The sequence below is a fragment of the Denticeps clupeoides genome, chromosome 11 (assembly GCF_900700375.1).
Source record: "Denticeps clupeoides chromosome 11, fDenClu1.1, whole genome shotgun sequence".
Taxonomy (NCBI): domain Eukaryota; kingdom Metazoa; phylum Chordata; class Actinopteri; order Clupeiformes; family Denticipitidae; genus Denticeps; species Denticeps clupeoides.
Window position 1 is genome coordinate 5,825,068 of NC_041717.1, and position 22,409 is coordinate 5,847,476.

The 22,409-nt window shown below is 43.8% G+C and overlaps 1 protein-coding gene across 2 annotated transcripts in view; it reads left to right on the top strand.

Annotated features, from left to right (window-relative positions):
- The window catches only part of pebp4 (phosphatidylethanolamine binding protein 4), a 63,376-nt gene that overhangs the window by 25,271 nt on the left and 15,696 nt on the right, over positions 1–22,409 (top strand). For both annotated transcript variants that reach the window (XM_028995436.1, XM_028995437.1), the window contains exon 4: positions 3,289–3,384. In XM_028995436.1, coding sequence (XP_028851269.1) covers positions 3,289–3,384 — 96 coding nt within the window. The remainder of the gene's footprint in view (positions 1–3,288; positions 3,385–22,409) is intronic.

The following is a 22,409-nucleotide window of genomic DNA, read 5'->3' on the forward strand; positions in this document are numbered from 1 at the left end:
CTACATGTACACACACACAGCGACACACCAGGTTCCTTTTGACCCCCACACATGCACACTCTTCCAGAGACCCTATCTGGCTGCCATGTTGGTGCCGCCCAGGCTCCTAGCAGAGCTAATTACTGCATTGGTAGCGTCTGAAGGGAACTCCCAGGGGGGCTCTTTGCACTGATCACAGCAGGCAATGGGAGGTTAATCTCTGGAGACTCCTGGCTCAGCGGCCTCCGCCTCCAGCCGTCGCTCTCCCCTCAGAGCTCCGGCAGCAAGACCTCCACCGGCATATCACTCGAAGCGCAATGGGTTCAAGTGAGGCTGAACAAGGGTACCGTCTAGCCACCCTTGAGCTGAACCTCAGCCTCTTCAGGGCCATTGCGGATGGTGTGGGTGCATCATGGTGGACAAAATCTGTGTAAAAAGCTTAAAAGGAGAGTGAATGGGGGCGGGAGAGTTGAAAAGAATGCTTTAATCAGCCACAGCAGCCACCACCGATGGACTTTAGCTCACAACATCAGGGCCGTCCTCTGTCAGGAGGTTGAGGAGGACAACATCACGCCCGGCTGTGGTGGAGACTGTGACATGCTTAATGACGTGGGGGTGTTTCAGTTAAAGTCGGAGGAGAGGAGCGGCAGTGATGTGACTGGAGGCTGTTGGGTGGTGATGGGGAGAGGCAGCTGTGGTTTAAAACACAGCAGCTTACTGGTCTTGCTGAGTTTGACTTGACACTGACAGCCCATCCCAAACACCCCCCCTAACCTGTCATTTAACCTTTGTCAGCTCCTGTTTTTTGGGTTTCTTTTTTCTGATTTGCTGCTTTTTAACAATTCCCATTTTTTTTTCCCAATTTGCAAAATAAACTCCCCATAATTCTGTCTCTGTTTATTTTGGATTTCTACACTTAGCGCTTTATTTAGTGGCAGTGTTTTATTGATGCGTTGGGAGTATTGACGCATTGGGAGTATTTTTATATAGCAGAACACAGTATGCATCTGCTTTTCCCTGGAGTGCTCCCTGCATATCTGGGTGTAATTACTGTGTACTCTGACAGATGGAGGGAGAGAGATTGTCCCTGTAAGAGAGAGAAGGGTACATGCCACAATGTGTGAAATGCACGTATGGAGGAAGCCTCTTGCATTGCCTCTCTCCAAAGTGCCAGCTGGGCTAGTCAGTGAATTTCAGGTACACACACACTTACATATACACACTCTCACAGGGACGAACGCACATTTTGGAGACACAGACGTAGACTCACAGTGTCACACACACTTCTATACACACACACACACACAAAAGTTGCAGCTATCGTTTAACGTTGTGTACATTTGTGTACGCGGTCGTTTTTTCTTCCTATATTTGCTTAATTTGGAGTAGTTTTTCAGTTGCACAAAAATCATTGCAGAAGTGTTTTCTAATAATAGGGTGGTAGTAGCCTAGTGGGTAACACACTCGCCTATGAACCAGAAGACCCAGGTTCAAATCCCACTTACTACCATTGTGTCCCTGAGCAAGACACTTAACCCTAAGTTGCTCCAGGGGGGGGACTGTCCCTGTAACTACTGATTGTAAGTTGCTCTGGGTAAGGGCGTCTGATAAATGCTGTAAATGTAAATGTAATCAATAAACCTTTCAAATAAACACAGCTTTCCATTGGAATGCAAGACTAATCGCTGCTGATAATAGGCTTTTCTACGTTTATACAGATATTCCATCATTGACAGCCACTTACGGCTACCGCAGTCATTTAAACCACGAAACAAGTCTGGTGGTTTTATATTAATGGTCTAAACAATGGTTTTCTGTCTAAAGAAATGCAAAATGTCTATAAACATTTTAACTTTAGTGCATGTTTCAGAAGACAGTTTCACTGATTTGCCACATGTACAGGGTCATTGCACCGCATTCGCCATACTGATTTTAGAGAACCTTGCCGAGTGGGAAAGGCGTTAACGCAAATGCAAATCTCCTCACAAATGTTCAGGAAAATTGCCGTCTGTTTGAACGCAGAAACCTCCGACTTCATATTAATTACTAGAAATGATTGCATCGCTGTAAGGTACTAATTGGATGTAATGACTGGCATGTGGCTCTTGGGATATGCCACCGAATAGCGGAACGTTCGGACTGAACTCTGCACCTCAGCTGCTGGGTAAGTGCTTTCTTTTCACAAACACGTGCTGGCAGGTGATTCACTGAACATCGCGCGTCACCGCGTCTTCTGCGTGTCTCTGATAAACACCGATAGCCATAATTTCGCTAAGTACGTGTTGAGCGCATTGCGCGTTCTTTTTAATTGCCGCTCGATTTGCCTGTATGGCCCAGGAGCAGGGATATTCTGGGATTAGCACTCGTGGGGGCTCAACAGGTCGTGGTGCCCAGGGGGGTCAGTGAGGAGCAGCCTCTTGCTTCCTGACAGGCTGTGGGGGAGGCTCCATTGTTTGTGTGTTTGGGTATTACCTGGAGGCACTATCAGGGCGGCTCGGGCATGATCCGATTATTAGGCTTATAGTTGTTTAGGCTTATTTGCTGTATGTCAGGTGGGCCGTCAGGGCTGGTGGAAAAATGTTCCCCGGCGTGGCATATCCCAGTCAGGGCCTTCTGCCTCGATACAGTTAGGGTGTGCAGTAGCTACAATTCATTTCCTGCAATCCGCAAAATATCACACAATTTCAAAAATTGGTTTTTGTTTCCAATACCTTCTGTTACCCTTTCAGGAGAACAACCAGTAGCAAACAATTGCGCCATATCAACGGAGCATATACTGCTGCGGCAAAGAAAGTGGCACAGTCATGTCTCTAGTCTCTGCCTAATTACTGTGAATAGACCCTTTTGGATGGTAAGTGGCATGATTGACATCTCTGTTTGCCTGGGAAGAGTGTATAATAAGAAACCCATCATATGGTCTGGCAGATTTTGGGCACAGAACCAGGGATGACAAATGTGCTCTCACAATAATTCAATCTGCTCTCATAATTCTCAAAGTTTAAGAGACAGCCAGGGTGGAATATTTGGTGCAATTAAGCTGGCCAGTTATTGTCGCAAACATCCAATGAGTGTACTTCTGGAAGATTGTTGTTTTTTTCTCTTTTTTTTTTTTTGTGGAGAAGGAAAAAAATTACTGACAGATTGATGCACTTGAAATGAATCAAAAGTGTGAGAACGGAGGACCCTGAAAATATCCTCTGCTAATTAATGCAAAAGTCCATACATCACACTTGATTTTTGCATGATGTTGGAAAGCAGAAGGATTTGGACAGTTCAGGTCAAATTTCTTTTCCTTTCTGTTTTTCGCAGAAGATGTACACCCTAATGATGGTCGACCCGGATGCTCCGAGCCGAAGTAATCCCATCCGTTCCTATTGGCGGCACTGGCTCCTTACAGACATTAAGGTAGGTTTTTAAATGTTTCTGTCCTTAAGTTAAGAGTTGTATTGAGCGATATGGCCTAAACAGAGACTCATATCCTCGGGCCAACAGACATGCCACTTCAGCTTTGTTCATAAAGCACACTGAGGTTATACAATGATTATCACGCTTTCCATCATACAAATTGACCTACAGCTCGATGTATTTTATATAGATATTCTAAACTGTTCTCTTGTTTTGCACACTGCTCAGATTTGGTCTATAATTGTTTGTCTAATGTATATATTTTAGGACTACATCAACTAATTGATATAATTGGTTACAGTCACTTATTAAATTTGTTGCCATGTTCTTGAGGCATTCAAAGCCTATATAAACTATAAACCCTTAAAAAAGTGTGTTATATTCATTTGTTAAATATTACATGCTTACTTACAATATTCAGATGTCTTTAGGGTTCTCAAACATAAAACATAATTTGGCAGCACGTCTCATTAAAATATGCAAACTGTTTTTTGCACGTTTTTATTTATATGAACTATTTTGTTCTCTACCAGACTATTATTCATGAAAGCCAGAAAGGTGGAACTTATTTTTCTGTTGTCTAGTCAATTAACTGAAAACAACAGGTTAATCAAAAATAGATGATGAAAATAATCATTTGTTGCAGCCCTAATAAATGGTTGATTTTAGTTTGAGTTTAACATATTTTTTGTATCAATGCTATATCACATACAGGTTAACAACAACATATCCCACATCTCCCTTAATCAATATACTGAGCACAGCATATCTAGGGTGTGTGCTGCAAGTATCACTTTTTGTACCTGGATCCTTTCAGCATCATGTCAGTCAGCCTAGGGTGGGCAGACAGGGCACCTTGTTCTATGAAATCAAATTTCCCGTTATTCATACGGACTTTTCTCAGCTTCCCTATAAACCAATTGGCTTTTAGGATGAGTGTACTGAAGGTGACTATAGGTGATACTTCTCTGACTCTTACCTAGTGTAGTATTGCCAAATGATCCCTTTTGTAGTCAAGGTGTGAAACGTTGATGATTAGCATATTGGTTTAGTCTTGCACTATTTTCTAACTGTAACACTGGAGCCCTGAAAAGTAATCTTAAATAGTATTAAAGTATTGACAACTTCTACAACAACTAGTGCTCAAAAAGTAGAATTGGAGAATGATGTTACTCACCCATCAGCTGCAGGTGGTCTGTTACTTTTTTGTTGTGTTCGCCAAAAGCTTAAAGCAAATTCTTGACATTAGCAAACATGCCCCTCTCTGGTTATATTCTGTCACTCTTTGTACTGTGAAAATTCAGCCCATCATGAAAGGCTAATTAGCTGAAATGTCCTGCATTAGCAGAGGCATGCTCTTTTAGTGTAGTTGGACTGCCAGGTAAACCACGTTGACTTTAAACTTCGATCATGATGATTTCTTGCTATTGCAAGGCATGAAGCTCAGTTATTTATAAAAATAAAAATGGGCTCCAGACAAAGATGTGATTTAAAATGCTGCCTTGGCACTGAAAACTACCCCACATAATGCACAATGAAAAGGTGTCAAAAACACTTTGGTGAGCAAACAATCCCTGGATCCCGATCACCCCCACCCTCCATGTGCTTCACACTTGTGCATTTCCGATCGGTTACATAATTACCGAATAAAAATATCGAGTTAGTCATCATCTCAGGGCAGCTTTCAAGAAATCAGATTCCGTGGTGGGTGCCATGGAGACGCCGTGCTCGAACAGCTTGGGATGGATCTCACTTCGGTGGATCAGAATTAACTCACAGCTCGAGCGCTCTGCCAACACAAATGCGTTTGAGGGCCTCCAGTAGCGTAGCTGAAATCTTGAGATTTTGAACTAAAACATTCGGAAATAAACAGTTTCTTCTTCTGTAGTTCTGCCTAATTCTGTTTCTGTTGAGTTCCTAGAGCGGGTGGTGGGCGTGAGGGTGGTGGGGAGAGGGCCCCGAGTAGAGTGAAGCGGGGTGGGGGTACGGATGCAGGGCCATGGCGCTGGTGGTGTTCCTCTAGCGAGGAACGTCTGGGAAGTGTCGGCACAGAGCGTGAGACTGAGGGAGATGAGGAGTGTGAGGCTTCGACATCATCTTCACATGCACTCACTCTAGCACACACACACACACACACACACACACACACACACCCTCCTTCGGTCTTCACTCTTGGCAGTTCCTCTTCTGTCTCTTCATCTGCTACCCAAGGCCAAGTCACTTTTCTCTCCATCCCTCCCCATTATAAACTCCCAAAACACACACAGCTCAGCCATCTCTCCCCCTCTCTACTGCTCCCCAGTTCACTCGCTTCCTGCTGAAACATGATCTATGAGGTCCATACTGCATACTTTTTTTTTTTTTACTTTCTTTAATTTCTTGAAATATGACTTAGTCAGTGCCACTTTGAATGTTTTATCCGTCTTTTTTTTTTTTTTACTTCAGGTCTTTCATTGGCAGGCCTCCCTGCTGTCTGGCCACTTGACAGATTGTGAATAAACAAATGTATTTCAGGTGCTCAGACAGTCACCCTGTCTCCCACAATTCAGTAATCTGTCACTGTGTGGGCGTCGTCACCCTGCGTCCAGGTCCCTGATTGGCCGACTTCTGAGGCCGTTTTGCGTCGCTGGGCTCTGTGGTTGGTCAGAGGCTTAATGAGGACCCTGACTGATTCCTAGCCTCAGTGGGAGGTGTGTAATTGCTGAGAATGGCTGAGCGACTTGCACTGACCTCATCGCAGCTATCATGGTGTTGTGTGTGAAAGTGCCAAATTATCTTTAAATACCTTCATGGGGTTAGAGGCATTACCAAATACACCCAAAACATCATTTAATTCTCTCCTCCTACATGCTGTTTAACTTGAACTTGTTCCCCAGGAGACTGTGGACAGTTTTGGCATCAGTCATATGTGTAAATAAATGAACAAACAAACACCGAGTTTTCAGGGGTTAACATTGTGTATCTTTGATAGGCTGTTTTAGCTAGCTCTATTTTAGACCTCAATTTTAAATATGAATCTGGATGACCACACTGGATTTCAGGATGTTGAAACAACAGGGAGGAGTAAGTCTTTTTGAATCCATCCCGTATCTTAGTCTATATCATAGTGTGGGAGCCATCTGGGTCACAGGTTTTCTCTGGTTACTTTTAATAACTTAAAAAAAAGAAATTTCTCCATCAAACACATTTCCAATTTACTGTAATCAAATGTAATAATTTAATCTAATATAATAATAAAAATAATTTAATCTGCACTTTTCAGTCTACTATCTGGCTCATTATGATTCCTTTTAACATGTTTGAGTTTTGAGTTCATCAACAATCACAGAAAAGTACATTGAAATACATGGTCGACCAGGTAACTGTGTAACTGTATGTAACACAAGCTGTATGTGTTCTGCAGTTCTGCTGCTTTTTCGCTGACGGCTTGTGTGCAGCCATTCGGCTGCTTGTTCCTGTTGTGTTCTTGCTCCGTGGCCTTACCAGGCATATTTTGCCATCATTTCTGTGGTGCCATAAATATTGATTCTCTCCTTCAAGTTCCAGGCTCAAGTGTTGATGGACTGTGTCTCTTTATTTCCAGCAACTACTTGAACTACTTGGCTTGAAATATGTGTAAAATATTTGGAAATATTTAACACGTATAATTTTTGGCTCCACTGTTTATGTTTTTTCCATGTTTTTTTTTTTTAGTTGTGGTGATATCATGGAGGCATTTTCAGCACAGGTGTTTGTAGTGTGGCTGTGAGTTTATTATCACATTGCAGCCATTCTTTTTTCGTCCTGCTCCCTTTCCCCCCGCCTCCCTTCTCCCTCAGCCGCTACCGAGGGTCATTTCTGAACTGAGAGCTGCTAAACAGATCGGATTCTGTCACAAAGACTGACTGTGACATTAACTCCTGCATCTTGAATGGATGTGTGTTAACGGGGCATAATTTTGTGTTAACGTTCTGAAGAAAAAAGAAAAAAACTATGAAAGATGTCACTGTCAGCTCTAAATTAACATGCTTCTAATTCATTTTCTTTATCTCTGTCTATTTCTCAATCACACACGTACACACACATTTCTTTATGTCTTTTATGGACCTTGATATAAGGGGAAGAGAAAACAAAAGGGTTTTCATCTTCATTCATTTCACACTTATTTCTGCAGTTAGAACAGGTAGAACAGTGTAGAAGAACCGTTTATTGTACTAAACTTTTACTTTTACAGTGCCTATCAATACAGTGCCTATCAATACAGTGCCTATGAAAAGTATTTACCCACCTTGGCTTTTTAACTATTTTAAGGTGGTGAAGTGAAATGAGAAAAAAAAAACAAATAAGAATTCATTCTTAAAAAAGTTCATATGTATTCACCCCATTGGCTTTGAACCAATTAAAAAAAATAAAAATTGGTTACCTTAAAAAGTCTGCCTGTGTGTGATGTAAGTGTCACATGATCTGACATTATAGAGTATGTCTGTGATTTGAGTCTGAGATGATGTTCACTTTCCAGCAGGACAATGACCTGAAGCATACTGCTAAAACAACACTTGAGTGGTTTAAGTGGAAATATAAATGTGTTGGATGGCTTAGTCAAAGTCAAGAATTCAATCCAAATGGAATTGGTGGTCAGATTGCTGTTCACAAGTGAAAACCATCCAACATAAAGGAGTTTTTTTCTTGAGGAATGGGCAAAATATAAAATAATAATATAAAACATGTTTTCAGTTATTTCACCTTTTTTTGTTAAGTACATAACTCCACATGTGTTCATTCATAGTTTTGATGCCTTCAGTGAGAATCTACCAATGTAAATGGTCATGAAAATAAATGAGAAGGTGTGTCCAAACCTTTGGCCTGTACTGTATGTATTAGGAAAGTTATCAGGCTAACCGTCTATCTGTGTTTCATAATGCCACTGTGCACCTCAGCAAAAAAAAAAACAATATCTTTCCATCAGTCATGTTCACGGTGCCACGCCCTGGATATTTATATGTTGTCAGTGTAATGGAACTCTGTTGGTGCATGTTTAACTTGATAGATGTGATGTCAAACCAATGATGTCAAGCAGCCAGCACAGATTGTGTACTCACAGTGCAGTGCTCTTTACCTGTGAATAAAATACTCAATCAAATACAACAAAAAAACTTGATTTAATAGTTGCGTGGCGCCTTGTTGTTTTTTTTATCTTAGAAAGAAAATTATAATTGATCACTATTTCTCCTTGACATTCTGTGTAGTCCAGACGAACACCAGCTCTTATGGCTGAGGTCAAAAAGCAGTGAGAAGAAAATGTGTGCTCTGCATTTGCTCTCCACCATGTTAATGTTGGCCGTTAAGTACATTAATGGATAATAATAAGTGTCTTAATTGTGTTGGAGCATATGGCGGTGAGCAGGTTCTCTGCGTTCAGACACCCCTGAAGTTGTAGCGCAGAGGCCCTCTGACTTCCACAGCCTGCCTGTGTTCCGGTTCCCCCTCTGGGGCAGCAGTGCTGTTCATCAATGGTGGACAACCACCAAAATATCCTCTAAACAGCCTCGTCCTTCTGCGCTAACTTGGCTTCCAGATTGTCTGTCTCGCTTTCTCTGTCTCTCCCCCTGTCTTCTACCTCTGTGTCTCTCCATCTCATAAATACAGATGTTCCTGTTTTCCCTCATTGCGATCATTTCCAGCAGTCATTAATACCGGAAAAGTCTGCTCGTGTTGGTAAACTGAAAGGTGAAAAAATGTTATTCACTTTATCATCCACCCACAGTTTGCAGTAGAAGAAATGATTAGCCGTAATTAAAGAGCATTTGTAAGACCTTGTGCACTCGTGGACTTGTTGCTAATCGAGGCAACAGAAGAACAGGAAAAATGTGCACTGAAACATACTAAACCTGTTCCCGTTAGGATTTTAAATAAATGTCATTATTTTTTTAGGGAATTTTTTTATGGAAATCGAACTTGGCAGAGGTAGTGATGCTTGGTTGAGAGAGGTAGTATTCATTTGTATAGTGAGGTACTGCGTGAAGTGGGGTAGTATAAAGGGTGTGTTATGTGGGTTAACTGTTTTATGTGAGGTAACATCAACTGGTGAGGTAACATCAACTGGTTGCATTGTTGAGGTGAGGCTACTGTCAGCTGTCGGTCTGCTGTCGTTCTGTCTGTTGGTCACTGCTAAGGGTGATTGTTAAAAGCAGAGGACACTTTTCCTTGTGTCACCGTGTGCTGTGCTGCAGTGTTTCACAATGACAATCACTTCACTTTCAGTGAGGTCTGCACACACTGAGATGCATTGGTGGTTCAGTGGTAGAATTCTTGCCTGCCATGCAGTTCTCCTGTTCCAGGGGCAGTGGTGGCCTAGCGGTTAAGGAAGCGGTCCCGTAATCAGAAGGTTGCCGGTTCGATTCCCCATCCGCCAAGGTTCCACTGAGGTGCCACACACTGCTCCCCGGGCGCCTGTCATGGCTGCCCACTGCTCACTCAGGGTGATAGAGGACAAATTTCACTGTGTGCACCGTGTGCTGTGCTGCTGTGTATCACATGTGACAATCTCTTCACTTCACTTCACAGCTGCACCCACCATCCCGAACCGCCAAGGTGCCACCGAGCAAGGCACCGTCCCCACACACTGCTCCCCTGGCAAACGGTCACTGCTAAGGGTGATGGGTTAAAAGCAGAGGACACATTTCCTTATGTCACCATGTGCTGTGCTGCAGTGTTTCACAATGACAATTACTTCACTTTCAGTGAGGTCTGCACACACTGAGAGCACAGGCACATCTCCAGGCTTCTTCAGTGAGACACAGTCTGTTTGTGCTGGTTATTAATTATTACTGTGTTTGCACAGTTTAATCTATACCTCTTTGTCCTAGTTAACTTCCTATTACTTTTTTTGATTTATTAGTCACTGAGGCACATGCACTCCCTGCCACACCCTCGCTACATGCCTCAGGCCTCTCTTGGGTTTGGGGTGGATGGGGCGCAGCGAGCCAGTGATGTGCTCTTCCTCCAGCCGGCCTCCGTGGCTCCTTGCAGCCGCGGTTCCCCCAAACAGTGCCGGTGAACCAGGAAAGGGGGAGGAAATGCTTCCAGCTTCCATGTGCAGCCTGTCCTGCAGAACACGCTGACACCTGAACACAAATAATGGAAGCATTGTGTGGGTGTCAGCACAGCTGCAGTGTTTGTGTGTGTGTGTGTGTGTGTGTGTGTGTGTGTGCCTGTAGGGATTCCATGCTCCCCAGTTTAGCTTGTCCTCTGACTGCTGATAGGATTATGTCTTTTTTTTTTTCCTTTATCAAAGGACTGCACTTTTCAGCAAGTCAGCATGTCAAGTACAGCGTTCTTTCTTTGAGTATCCACACGCAACAAGCCTTTTTCCGCGCCTCAAACGCTTCCCCGTTTGCCTGCGGAGGTCACGGACGCACACCGCATGCCGTAGGAGTTTGTTGTGCCTGGGCGCGGGCGAATATCAGCACTAACAGCAGCTCCTCCAGCGAGCATGTGATCCACGGTCGAGCTGGAGTGGCGTCTCTTCCGAATGAACGACCGCCATTGTGCTTCACCGCTGCATTCGAAGTTCCAACTCCAGGTGCCATTGTTATTGTGATCCCAGGATGTGCGCCGTAATTATGCACAACACCAGTACATTTTAAAATGCCGTTCCCCCTCCCTGTTTGATAGACATCTGCCCCCGGGTAGGGTGATTATTTATTTATTTCCCCCCCTCCGTACCAGGGCCGAGTCAACATCAGGTAAAGCAGCAGTCTGTGCGACAACAACAACAACAAAAAAAAAGCTGCTCACTACTATTATTCATAATTATACGCCTATTGTGTATTTTTCCCCAAATGTGTGAGCCTGTGTGTATTTTTCCCCTCCTTCTCGCACCTTGCGCAGGGGAACATCTGTGTAGCGTTAGGCTGGTGCAGATTGGAGCAGGTAGCAGCAGCCGCCTCAGGCCCACTAATGATGAGCGGCGGTGCCCTCTCTCCGCGCTCCCGCCGCCGACGCCCCGACGAACAGATTTTACGAACATATGCAGACTCGCATCGCTTCTTTTTTTACATTCTTAAATAAGGATCCAGAGGAGCGCTTCACTTCCTGACGAATGAATGTAACCTCGCAGCAAGACCCGCATCTCGTCGTTAAGAGGGTGGGCGCAACCAAGCAAATGAGCTTTTTCTCTTTTTATTTTTTATTTTTTGAAATGTGGATTTCATTCCGTGCTTAGTTAATATGCAGAAACCAGGGACTTTTTACTGTTTTTATGTGAGTCCCGTAAACTTCAGAATAAAAGCAAGTTTATTTTTATATTTATATTAAATGTTAATTATTTTATTGTAATTTTTAGATTCAGCATTGGCTTTTCGTGGAGCCTTAAACTGGACCTCTGTGCCACACATGGAAGAGATTTTCCTGAATTCTCTGCGCTGCTCTAATCCACTGGACTTGAATGAGAACGGCCTGTTTGTTTTGAAATGAGTTTAACCTCGACCAGCGCATTCTTCTGCCGTTAAACACTCACGTCTTCATTTAGACGCGTCCCCTGGTGTGTAACCGGGAGACAATAGCCCTTTAACATGGCGGCCCAGCTGGAGCAGCTTAAGAATGAGGAGGACTCCATTCAGTTAGCGAGACTGGAGTTCGTCTGGAGGCAGAGGCGCCGCTGAATGGGGATGGTTTCACCCTGACACTCCCTTCTGCTGCACACCCACTCGCTCTCCGAGGCCGCGGATGAAGCAGCCCCCCAGCGTGGAAAGGGACGCCTCGCTCGCACTGCAGTTGTGAAACATTTAGTGAAGTAAAACAGATGCTGGTGTGTTGTATGTCTACTTGGGGAACATCTTTGCTAATGCACAAGCGTATAGTCTGGTAGTACGTGGGTGTTTTTATACACTGCATGCATGCATAACTGCAAATTAATACAGCATTGCTAATATTTCTATCGAATTTACGCTTTGCATTTGTTGTTCATGCGTGTGCACACAGTTCATTGCAAGCTCTCCGTGCCCTGCCTAGTATGGTCGTACTAGAGAGGGGCCTGCCCTTGCTATCAGCACGTTTCCATGCAGGTTATGCAGCCATGTGGGCTGCTTTTTTCTGTGGCGCTTTTTTTTTTTTTTTATTATTTTATTCCTCCTCCTAAAGGGGGAATTACATAAGAATCCTCCGCTTCACTCCCATCCACGCACATAATACTCACACCGCTAACCTTCGCTGCCTCTCACCATCGCTATAACAACTGCTCTCCCTGCAGAGCCCCATGCAGCACGGTTGCCGTGGCGAGGTGACTGAGGAGGTTTCGGATGAGGTGGGCGTGGTGGAGGGTGCACTGGGCGCTCGGCCTTTAAGGAGGGGGCTGCGGTGTTATGTGACAGGCGTACTTAATGTGTTCGAAGAAATTGTGTTGTGCTGATGACAGGTTAGACAACACATTAACAAACACAATTTTTATTTTAATGGGAGTATTCAACAAAATATGGCTTTGTTAGTTGTATAACTATGATCGTGCTCTTTAAGGTGAGATTAGGAATGTGCTTGTTGCAGAGGCTTGATTTTTTGAGACCAAAAATTAAGCAGCTAACAGAAGAATCCTGCTTAGTGGAATATCCCTTCCAGGTCTGGGAAGTGTTTGATGCATCTCAGTGTTATCTCCTATTCCTGAGCCTTTTCCTTGTCATTGTCCACCGCTGCTCAGCGCTGCTTTAGAACACAGGGCATTAGGTGACGTGAGGTGAAAACCACGGGCCCTGAAAAGCCCCTGATAATCCTGTCTGCCATGCTGCAGACAGAAGAGGGAAAAAAAAATAATCTATCATATCTGGACCAAATCCACAGGAGAGCTGGAGCGCGTAACATAAAGGAGCTCCCTTCAAAAAAGTGCCCCCTTTCCTGCACACCCACGGTCATTGTAAAGCAAATGCAGGTTTTTCCCTGAGAAGATTTCTTAGACGCCGCTACAGACAATGTTCCCCCACACAAGCTGTTCTCTTTGTGGCTCCCGCTGCCTCAGTCAGTAAAGCAGGATCTCTGGCAGTCCTCTGGCCAAGTGTGTGTGTATGTGTGTGTGTGTGGCTGCAGGAGACAGGTGGAGGCCGGTGATGGCTGCCTACCTGCTCTTGCATAAGCCGGTCAAACCTGACAAGAGCTGGACACCCCACCGAAAGCCGAGGAGGCCTGTCACCCGAGGGAGAGAGGCAGGCGAGGGCCGTCGAGGAAAGCCCCTTCGCCGAGGGGGAGCGCTGGAACCACTCTCAGGCTTGGGCGGAGAGGGGGTGGGGCGAGGCACGCGGATACCAACACCTCACCCACAATTTAGCTTACCTAAAATAGCTGGCACTCAAATTCTGGCTCACAACACTGAAAAGGGAGCTTCAATTATTCTGTTCCAGGAAGGGATGTGGAACTCCTACAGAACAGGCCACTGGAAATCAGTGAGGACCTGCTTGAAGGTTCTGAAGTGCCCATGAAATGCATTTTATGATACTGCCTCATAAAAGGCCTTTTTGCTTTAGACAGAAAAATCACCATAAAGAGAAAAGTGTTTTGTTTCAGGTATGCCTGAAGGTGCTTTGGTTCACTCGCTCACTTTCCATAACCGCTTAGTCTTGTTACTCAGGGTCACGGCTGCAGGAGCCCGTCCTGGGACACTGGGTGCAGGGTGGGGACTCACCCAGGGCACACACACGCACACACCAGTACACTACTCACAATTCACCTTGCTGCCAATCCACCTAGCGTTCGTGCCTTTGGACAACAGGAGGAAACAGAAGAACCCGGAGAAAAACCTGTGCCAACACAGGGAGAGCATGCAGCACACACACATACACATACACAAATATCCATACATTCTAATGTAATGTACAATGTTCAGTTATCCTGTTTAAGAAAATAACTTACATGACTAATTATGGCATAGTTTGTGGAATCATTAAATAAGTTCTGGGCTGCAGATTATGAAGCTAATGATGGTATTCAATGAAATGTTCATTGCTATTTTTTGTATTAGATTAATATTTATTAATATTTAATGACCTGGTGTGACATGCACATTTAAAACATTTTTTAAAATATCAAGCTAATCCAATTTGGTTAAAGCAGGTTAATAATGTAATATATGAGATGATATAAAAGTTTTACAATTGTTTTAAAGGTGATGTTCTACCTTTTCGAAACAATTAAAATGAGAATTTTTGCTCCCATGTTCCATCAGGAACACAAAAATATGTGTGTGTGTGTGTGTGTGTGTGTGTGTGTGTGTGTGTGTGTGTGTGTGTGTGTGTGTGTGTGTGTGTGTATATATATATATATATATATATATATATATATATATAATTGAATAATCATTTTACACATTGTCAAATGACTGGACCTGGATGTTCAGTACATGTTGCGTAGGGACTTGAATGAATTAAAGATAAAGAAGAACTTTAATGGAGGAAACTCTTTCTACTCTTTGGTATGGTAGAGTAATTAATACTAACAATATGTTTTATTTTTGTTCTATTTCCATTTGTTCTGGAATGTTTAGGCAGGAAGCAATAATCTGTATTTGGCAATTTGACTCACCAACCTGGCCTTAAACCTTAACACTGACTATTTTGTGTTTTTCATGATACAGATCACATCATTATCATTATTTTTCACTTCAATAATCATTTGATGTTACAGAACTGTTATTTTGAGTTAGAAAATGCAATTAATAGAGCTATAATATGTTTTAACATGCAGCTATTGGTCATGATGTACAGTACAGGCCAAAAGTTTGGACAGACCTTCTCATTCAATTTATTTTCTTTATTTTCATGACCATTTACATTGTCTCACTGAAGGCATTAAAACTATGAATGAACACACGTGGAGTTATGTACTTAACAAAAGAGGTGAAATAACTGAAATAACTTTTGCCTGTACTGTATATTGATGGATATTGACAGCACTAATTTAAGTATAAAGCTAAGATGAAATGTTCAGGTTATGTAGGTATAGTACAGTTGGATTTATAGTGGAGCAAAAATTTGGCAGCCATCGATTGTGCAAGTTGTCCCACTTAAAAAGATGGGAGAGGTCTATAATTTTCATCATAGAGAATGTAAATAAATACCATGAAATCACATGGTATGATTCTTTAAGAATTTTATTGTATAATGGTGCAGAAAATAAGCAACTTTACTTAAACTTTAGATGGGTCTGGACATGTGCTGGCTGACATTTCAAGCACTGCAGGGTTTTAATCCACAATGACGTAGTGTGTTACTAATAGTATCCTTTGTTACTGTGGTCCCAGCTCTCTTCAGGTAATTGACCATTCTCCCCGTGTAGGAGGTTGGAGTTGGAGGTTGGAGTTTCACAGTTTGAAGGTGTGGACAGGCAGCTTGTATACAGATAATGAGTTCAGACATGTTCCATTAATACAGGTAACGAGTGAAGGATAGAAGAGCTTCTTAAAGAAGTAACAGGTCTGTGAGGAACAGAATTCTTGCTTGTTTTAAGGCGCATAATTTACATTCTGTCCCTATGATGAAAATGACAGACCCCTCTCATCTGTTTAAGTGGGACAACTTTTGTGGCTTCCAAATACTTTTTTGCCCCACTGTATTTACTGCCAATTTGTTGAGGCTCACTGCAGTATTTCAAACGTTGCACTGGAGGGGACTGAAACATGAAGAGGGTCCTCTGAACTGCACTATCGACCGCCACTGCAGCCAAGCGCAGAACGTGAAAAGTCCTCTCTGGTTCCTACACAGACTTGAGCAACAATTTGTCAGGCATTTTTATTTCTGGCTGTTCTGTTTCACCAGCATGCCACCCCCCCTCCCCTCTCTGCTACGGCAGTTTCTACGCTGGAACTCCAAAGCTCTGTATAGATTTCCCACCGCTGATGAAATTAAAAAGACAGCACATTGTGTGTGGTGTAGCCCGAAGCGACGCGCTTTGCCTGCGAGTTCACGATACGGGGTTGAGAGGGGAGCTCCTTTGGGGGGGATTAAATACCTCCCTTCTTTCAGCAACAACCCCCCCCTCCTCCCCAAACAACCACCATCCTCTCCTCCCCCCGCCTCCCTCACTTTCCCCTCGCCGCCACCCCCGACACCCTCGCTGCAGAGGAGCACAAACAGCTCGCAGGGCTCAGCGGCGAAGGCCGCTACATGCTCGCTAGCGCAGCGATGCTCTCAGGTAGGAATAAGCGCGGGTCAGAGGTTAAGAGGAAATGCAGAGCGCGAAGTCAGAGCCTTGTGCCCCTCCGGGAAAAGGAGGGGTACTGCTCAGTGCCGCTGATTGTGGGAACGCAGGAATCTCGCCGGTGGAGAGAGTTACCAGGGTAATTACGACCCGCGTCAATGCACAGCAGGTTTTCAAGGCAAGATGTCAGAATCTTGTAACGCGGAGTCATTGCTGTACTAAAAACTCTCTGCCCTGTATTGAAACACTTTATTCTCTTGTAATGTTACTAGAGGAAAGCTGTCAATAATTACTTGTCACACTCTTGTCACAGTTTATTGCTGTAAACTATTTTTTTTTGTTGTTTTTGTTTAATTATTGTGTGTATTATGGAGAGACATTACAGTGAAGTATACAGGCGCCATGTATTAAAACCCCATAATGCTCCAAGATTCAGCACCACAGACAGCTCCTTTATAATTATTAAGTAAGAGCGTTATGGAACAAAGACATGGAGACCTGTCAAGGGTTTCAGACAATTAGTTAATGATAGAATGCATGTAACCCATACGGAACATACAGCAACACACAGTCCTACAATTAACAGATCCTGCATTGAGAGAAGCTGCTAAAATAAATATGTGCCATTGATTTCTTGTTATAGGTTGCAAAAGAACATGTCTTACATTATTTCGTAAAACCAAAAAATAGTATTTACTCCAACAAGGGCTAGAAGACTCCAAGAACCCACTTCCTTCTCTCTTCAACAGCCAAGCAACTCTGCCCAGGTCTGTTCCCGCCCAAAACATCTGTGCTTTATTCATCACGCTGCACTTAATTTCCGAATTCTCGTTTTGGTTAAAAAACACATACAAAAATAATGCTGTGAACACAGCACTTATGTTGTGTGTTTTCATTGTATGATTTTCATGGAAAAAAACAGGAATTAATGAAGAAGCGTTTTGCCCCGTAATTACTATTCAAACAATTATGTACTTAGTTTTCTTCCAACAAATGCATTCAGCGTCATTGTTTTGCTGCCGATAGCGCAGCACCCATAAGACTAAAACCTTTCATTCCAGCAAAGGCCGTTTTTTGGTCACCATCAATAAAAGCATAAAAGCATTTATTTCCCACGTTTGTCAAATTAACAGCGTACTCCATCTCCCGCAGGACCCATGGTTCATTAACCTCTGCGTGAAGTGGGACTGGTTCCCAGCAGTCGCCATAACCTCTACGCTGTTCCCAGCTCAATTATAATAAAAGAATTAAAACATCGACAGCAGCGATTCAAAATAGTACCGCTGCCTCTTCACTCTCTTTGTGCGGTGATTATCAGGGTGGGCTCTGAATGAAGCTGAGTAGTTCCTGTCCTGTTCTTAGACAAAAATATTTTTATCACTTTTAGCTGGCCAGATTGAAGCAGTTGATTAGTGGGATTTTCGGGCTTTGTGGGATTTTTTTTTTTTTTCATGAGTTGCATCTTTGTACAACAAAAGAAACAAAGAAAGATGTTTTTGCCGTGACTGTTGCCATGGAGTGTGTTACAGCGAGGGACACTGGATCAATTAAAGGTCCCTTCACCGTCACCTACCTGTGGCACTGTTGTGCTGTTGCCACACTGTGAGGGGGAGAGGTGTGTGGGTCGCTGTCCTGTCATAGTCTTGTCATGGTAGGCGTCCTTCGCCCCCTTACCTTTGTCCTCAGAAATTGGTTGTCCTTGAACTAATTAATAGTTTAATTACACGCCTTTTGAGTCCTTGTAATGGTCTTTAAATTGACCCTGTTATAATTGGTGGAGTTAAGTCTTTTTAATTAGGTCCAACAGGTCTTTTGTTAGAAAGTTACAGTCTAGACTAAAACATCTTAATTGCATTGTGCTTTTTCATCTTACAGCGAAAACACATCTGGACTAGGAGTCTCACTTCCAACCATGTTGAGAATTGGTGGGGACTGGTCTAAAGTCTGTTAGTTCAATGCAAAATTAAATGGTGCTGTCAAAATGAACACATTAATCGCTGCAGCTCATTTCTAAATATTTAATGAGTTAAAATAAATGACCGCAATTATTGCTGTTGCGTTTTTCACCTGTGGGTCTGACAAAATTCATCCTTACCTGCGTCAACATGGAGGCGGACAGTCAATGCATTTTTTGCATCCACATTTACACTGTTTTCAAATGGAAGCACACGGCTGCTGAGATGCTCAAACATGTGCTTAAAATGTTTAAACAAGAACACACTGTACCATTAAGAATCATGATTAATTCATTGCAAAATATTTTTTATCGATTGTCGGCAGTCGCATTTTAGAGGAGGACGAAAGGGGAGAGTTTATGTGACGGCAGAAGCTTCATATTGGGGGGTAAGGGAGAGGGTCTGGGGCCTATGCTGCTCGCTGTTGTAGCGTGACATGCCATTAAGTAGAGTACATGGTGGGTGTTTGCTGTATGTTGTTGTTTGCACACGTGTGTGGTGCTCTGTGTATGGTGTGTAGTACCGTACAGAGCTGTGCTTAGAATTGGATAGTGGCAGTTTCCCTCCTCTGCAGAGTCAGGTCCCGGACGCGCCACCCCTGACACGCCATAGTTATCTCAGCCGTCAGCTGTACAGGTACAGCATTACTCACACACACACACACACACACACACACACACACACACACACACAGAGAGTCACATGCACACTGGGTTTCCTTAGCTTGTGTGTGTGTGTGCTTGGATTACATGACATGTCTTTGTTTTGCTGGTGCTGATGAAGCCGGAGGTGGGGAAAAGTGGGCAGCAGCCACGTTCCAGGATTCCCACCTAATGAGTCAGCCAGCCCCCAGTTTCAGCCGACTCTCACCGTTACCTTGGGAACTCGGACCGGGGGCTTCCCTCGTAAAACGCTGCAGAGCACAGATTCATCACTTCCTGGGAGAGAAAGAGAGGGCGAGAGAGAAATGAAGAGAAACGCCAAGGAGCAGAAGTAGGAGGGCGCAATTAACATTATTGATTGTTTGGATAAATGTGCCCTCGCAAAACTGTACCAGCCGCCATACTGGGGCCCGGAACGACAACTACCCATCCTTAGCAGGTTCTAGAAAGACATAACTGCAGGGGCCACAGATCCCACTCGACACAGCAGCCTGACTCTCATTTACACAGTTAATTTCCTACCATTTAGATTGAGCAGGGACGAGTGCCCTAATGGGTTCTGGGTGGTAATTTCTTAACTCAGTGGTGTGAGTAATAAAGAAGCCCCCGTAATGAGAATCAGCGGCGCAGCCCAGGGTCAGCGTGTCGGTGGACGACACCAGCGGCACGACGAGCTCATGCTATTAGTGGCACTGTTTGTCTTGCTGAACTGCGTTTGTAACTAAACGGAAAACGGCCAGCGGCCCGGCAGACGCCTTGTTAAGGGGGGTTAATTTGTTCAACACCGGGGGCGGGGAGGGGTCACCGGCGCACAGCGACTGTTCGCTGCCCACCACTGTCTGACTGCATGCTGTGGACTGCGCCATTTAGGACCAGGGATCGAGCCGGACATCCGATGATCCAGGATTGGCTGCTGCACCTATGACCCAAGTGATGGATTAAGCAGAAATACATTCATTAAAAAACCTTAATATAGCATCACACTGACACCATAATTGTGTCTTGTATTAAAATGCTTTGCTCTTTTTATTTCTTTTGTCTGTATCGGTTCTTCTTCCGTAGAAATTCAGTTCCACATTACAGTATCTTTTTGTGATGTTGGGATCATAGATTGCTGAACAGTCGTAGAGTAAAACCTAATCACAAGTCAGAAAGTTGTGTAGTGTGAGCAGTAGTTGCGTAATGCAATCTGAACTCAACACAAAGTCTGAAATCAACAGAATCACCCTTGATCACCCTTTTCACTGTACAACTAAACAGACGTTGTTTTTTTTACATCAAATGTCTGTGGTTGGCTATCCAAAACTTGGTACTTGAAAAGAAGTACTGCATTTGACTTGAAGACAGACCGATTACGCCATCTCTGTCGGCTTTTTTATGATCAAAGTCAACCACGCCCTCAAGTGTGGTGGCATGAGATAAAAAGAACAAGATGCCATTGTTATAAGTCTGTGTGGTATTGCAATATCAAATAACGAACCTTCCTGAGGACTGGGCTAGTACACCCCTCCAAAAACCTCACTAGTATCTTGTTTCACTGTGGTTTTGTAATGTAAATCATTTATGGAGTCAATCCAAGGCAGGGTCACAGAAAGCACAGGGCCAATCCAGTTGTTGACTCCAGTCTTTGCACCATGGGAGGCTCCGCCCAGACAAGACCTCATCGGGAGAACATGCAAATTTCACACTGAACTATCTAAGGTATAGAATCACACCACTGCAACAATCCAGCTCGTTTTTATGCTGTGTAGCCATATTTATATTTCTGTTTGCAGCAAGATGTTGCAAAAGTGTCTCCAGTGAAACAGAGATGAATGAAATAAGAACATTCTGACAGCAGAGGAAAGAATGTTTATATTAATTTTAGATGTAGCTTTTAGTGGTCAGTATAAAGCATTTTCCTATTTGACGGTTAAAAATAGCAGAAGAAAATTCAGATTTTGCTTCCATCCATAAAAACATGATTACATAACTAATGATTTTTGTGTGTGAAATTGATAGCAAAATGGCTCATTTCTGAAGCATCGTTGTTTAACTTGTTGAACCAAAGGAGCATTTAAGCTTGGGTTCAATCTCCGGTGTGACAAGTTGCACTAATTCACCATTAGTGAGTGGATGGGAGGCAGCGGCGAGTTTGGGCTCCGAGTGGGTGAGGTTTTGGGGGAGGTGGGGGTCTTTGTAGAGGGGGAGATGGTGGAAGTCCAGTCTCAGAAATAGAGCTGTGAACACCATCTGTCCTGCTCTCTCTCCCCGTCTGTTAGCCTGACGGAGACTGAAGCGCCGAACCACCCTGCCCTGCTCGCTGTCTTGGAAGGATGTGTGGGTGCTGCTTACTGTCGTAGGTGTGGGTTTTTCAGGAAGACAGAGAGAGGAAGAGAGAAGTAAGGACACGGGGAAGGGAGGCTCTGGTTAAGCGGGAGGACGAAGAGGAGGAGGTGGGGGTGGGGGGGTGGCATGAGTAACTCTTGCTGACAAAGGGAAGCTCTCACCCACATTAGCGAGGATAGGGGTGGGTGGGCAAAGCGGGCATCCCTGATAACCTGCCGTCGTTCTCCTGCCATCCACCCACCTGCCCACCCACTTGATGGATCCTGCAAGAGGATCCCGTTCCTCTGACTGGCAGCCTGAGCCCATTATCACACACCGCACCGGCATGCGGGGCCGACAGGGGCTCTTATATTCGCTTCTGCCTGAGCCCGGATCATCCGGTATCCGTGCACTACCTCCAGTTTATGCTCGGAAAACTCAAGACTGGGCACAAATATGGCGTCCAAAAGAGCTTCTGTCATGTCGATGTCAGATACCACCACCACGGTGTAGTCAGACACATTCACTCACATTTCAAACCCGCTGTCCACAACAATGAGAAATAACTATATTTTTGTTGTGTTAAACAACATATTCTAAATTTGATCTAATTTACTAATCTAAATTACTAATTTGATCTAATCACCAATCAGTCAAACCATTGTGAGCACTGATAGCCTGGTTACATCATGCGATGCCATGGGGCAGAAGATGAAGCAGAAATGCAGAACTTCAATACATGTTTATTTTTTATTTAGACCGGACAAGGCCCAACACAACGTAGTTATCTTCAGTAAAAAAAGTTACCACTCACTACCCAGTCAAGACAGTCATTATTGCTATTGTGTATGATTTAAGTAGAAATGTCCATCAGATGTGAACAGGTGAGAAGAGTTAGGTGGGTGGAGCCTCCTGGTTAGTATTCAGGTGATGGTGACCTGGTATG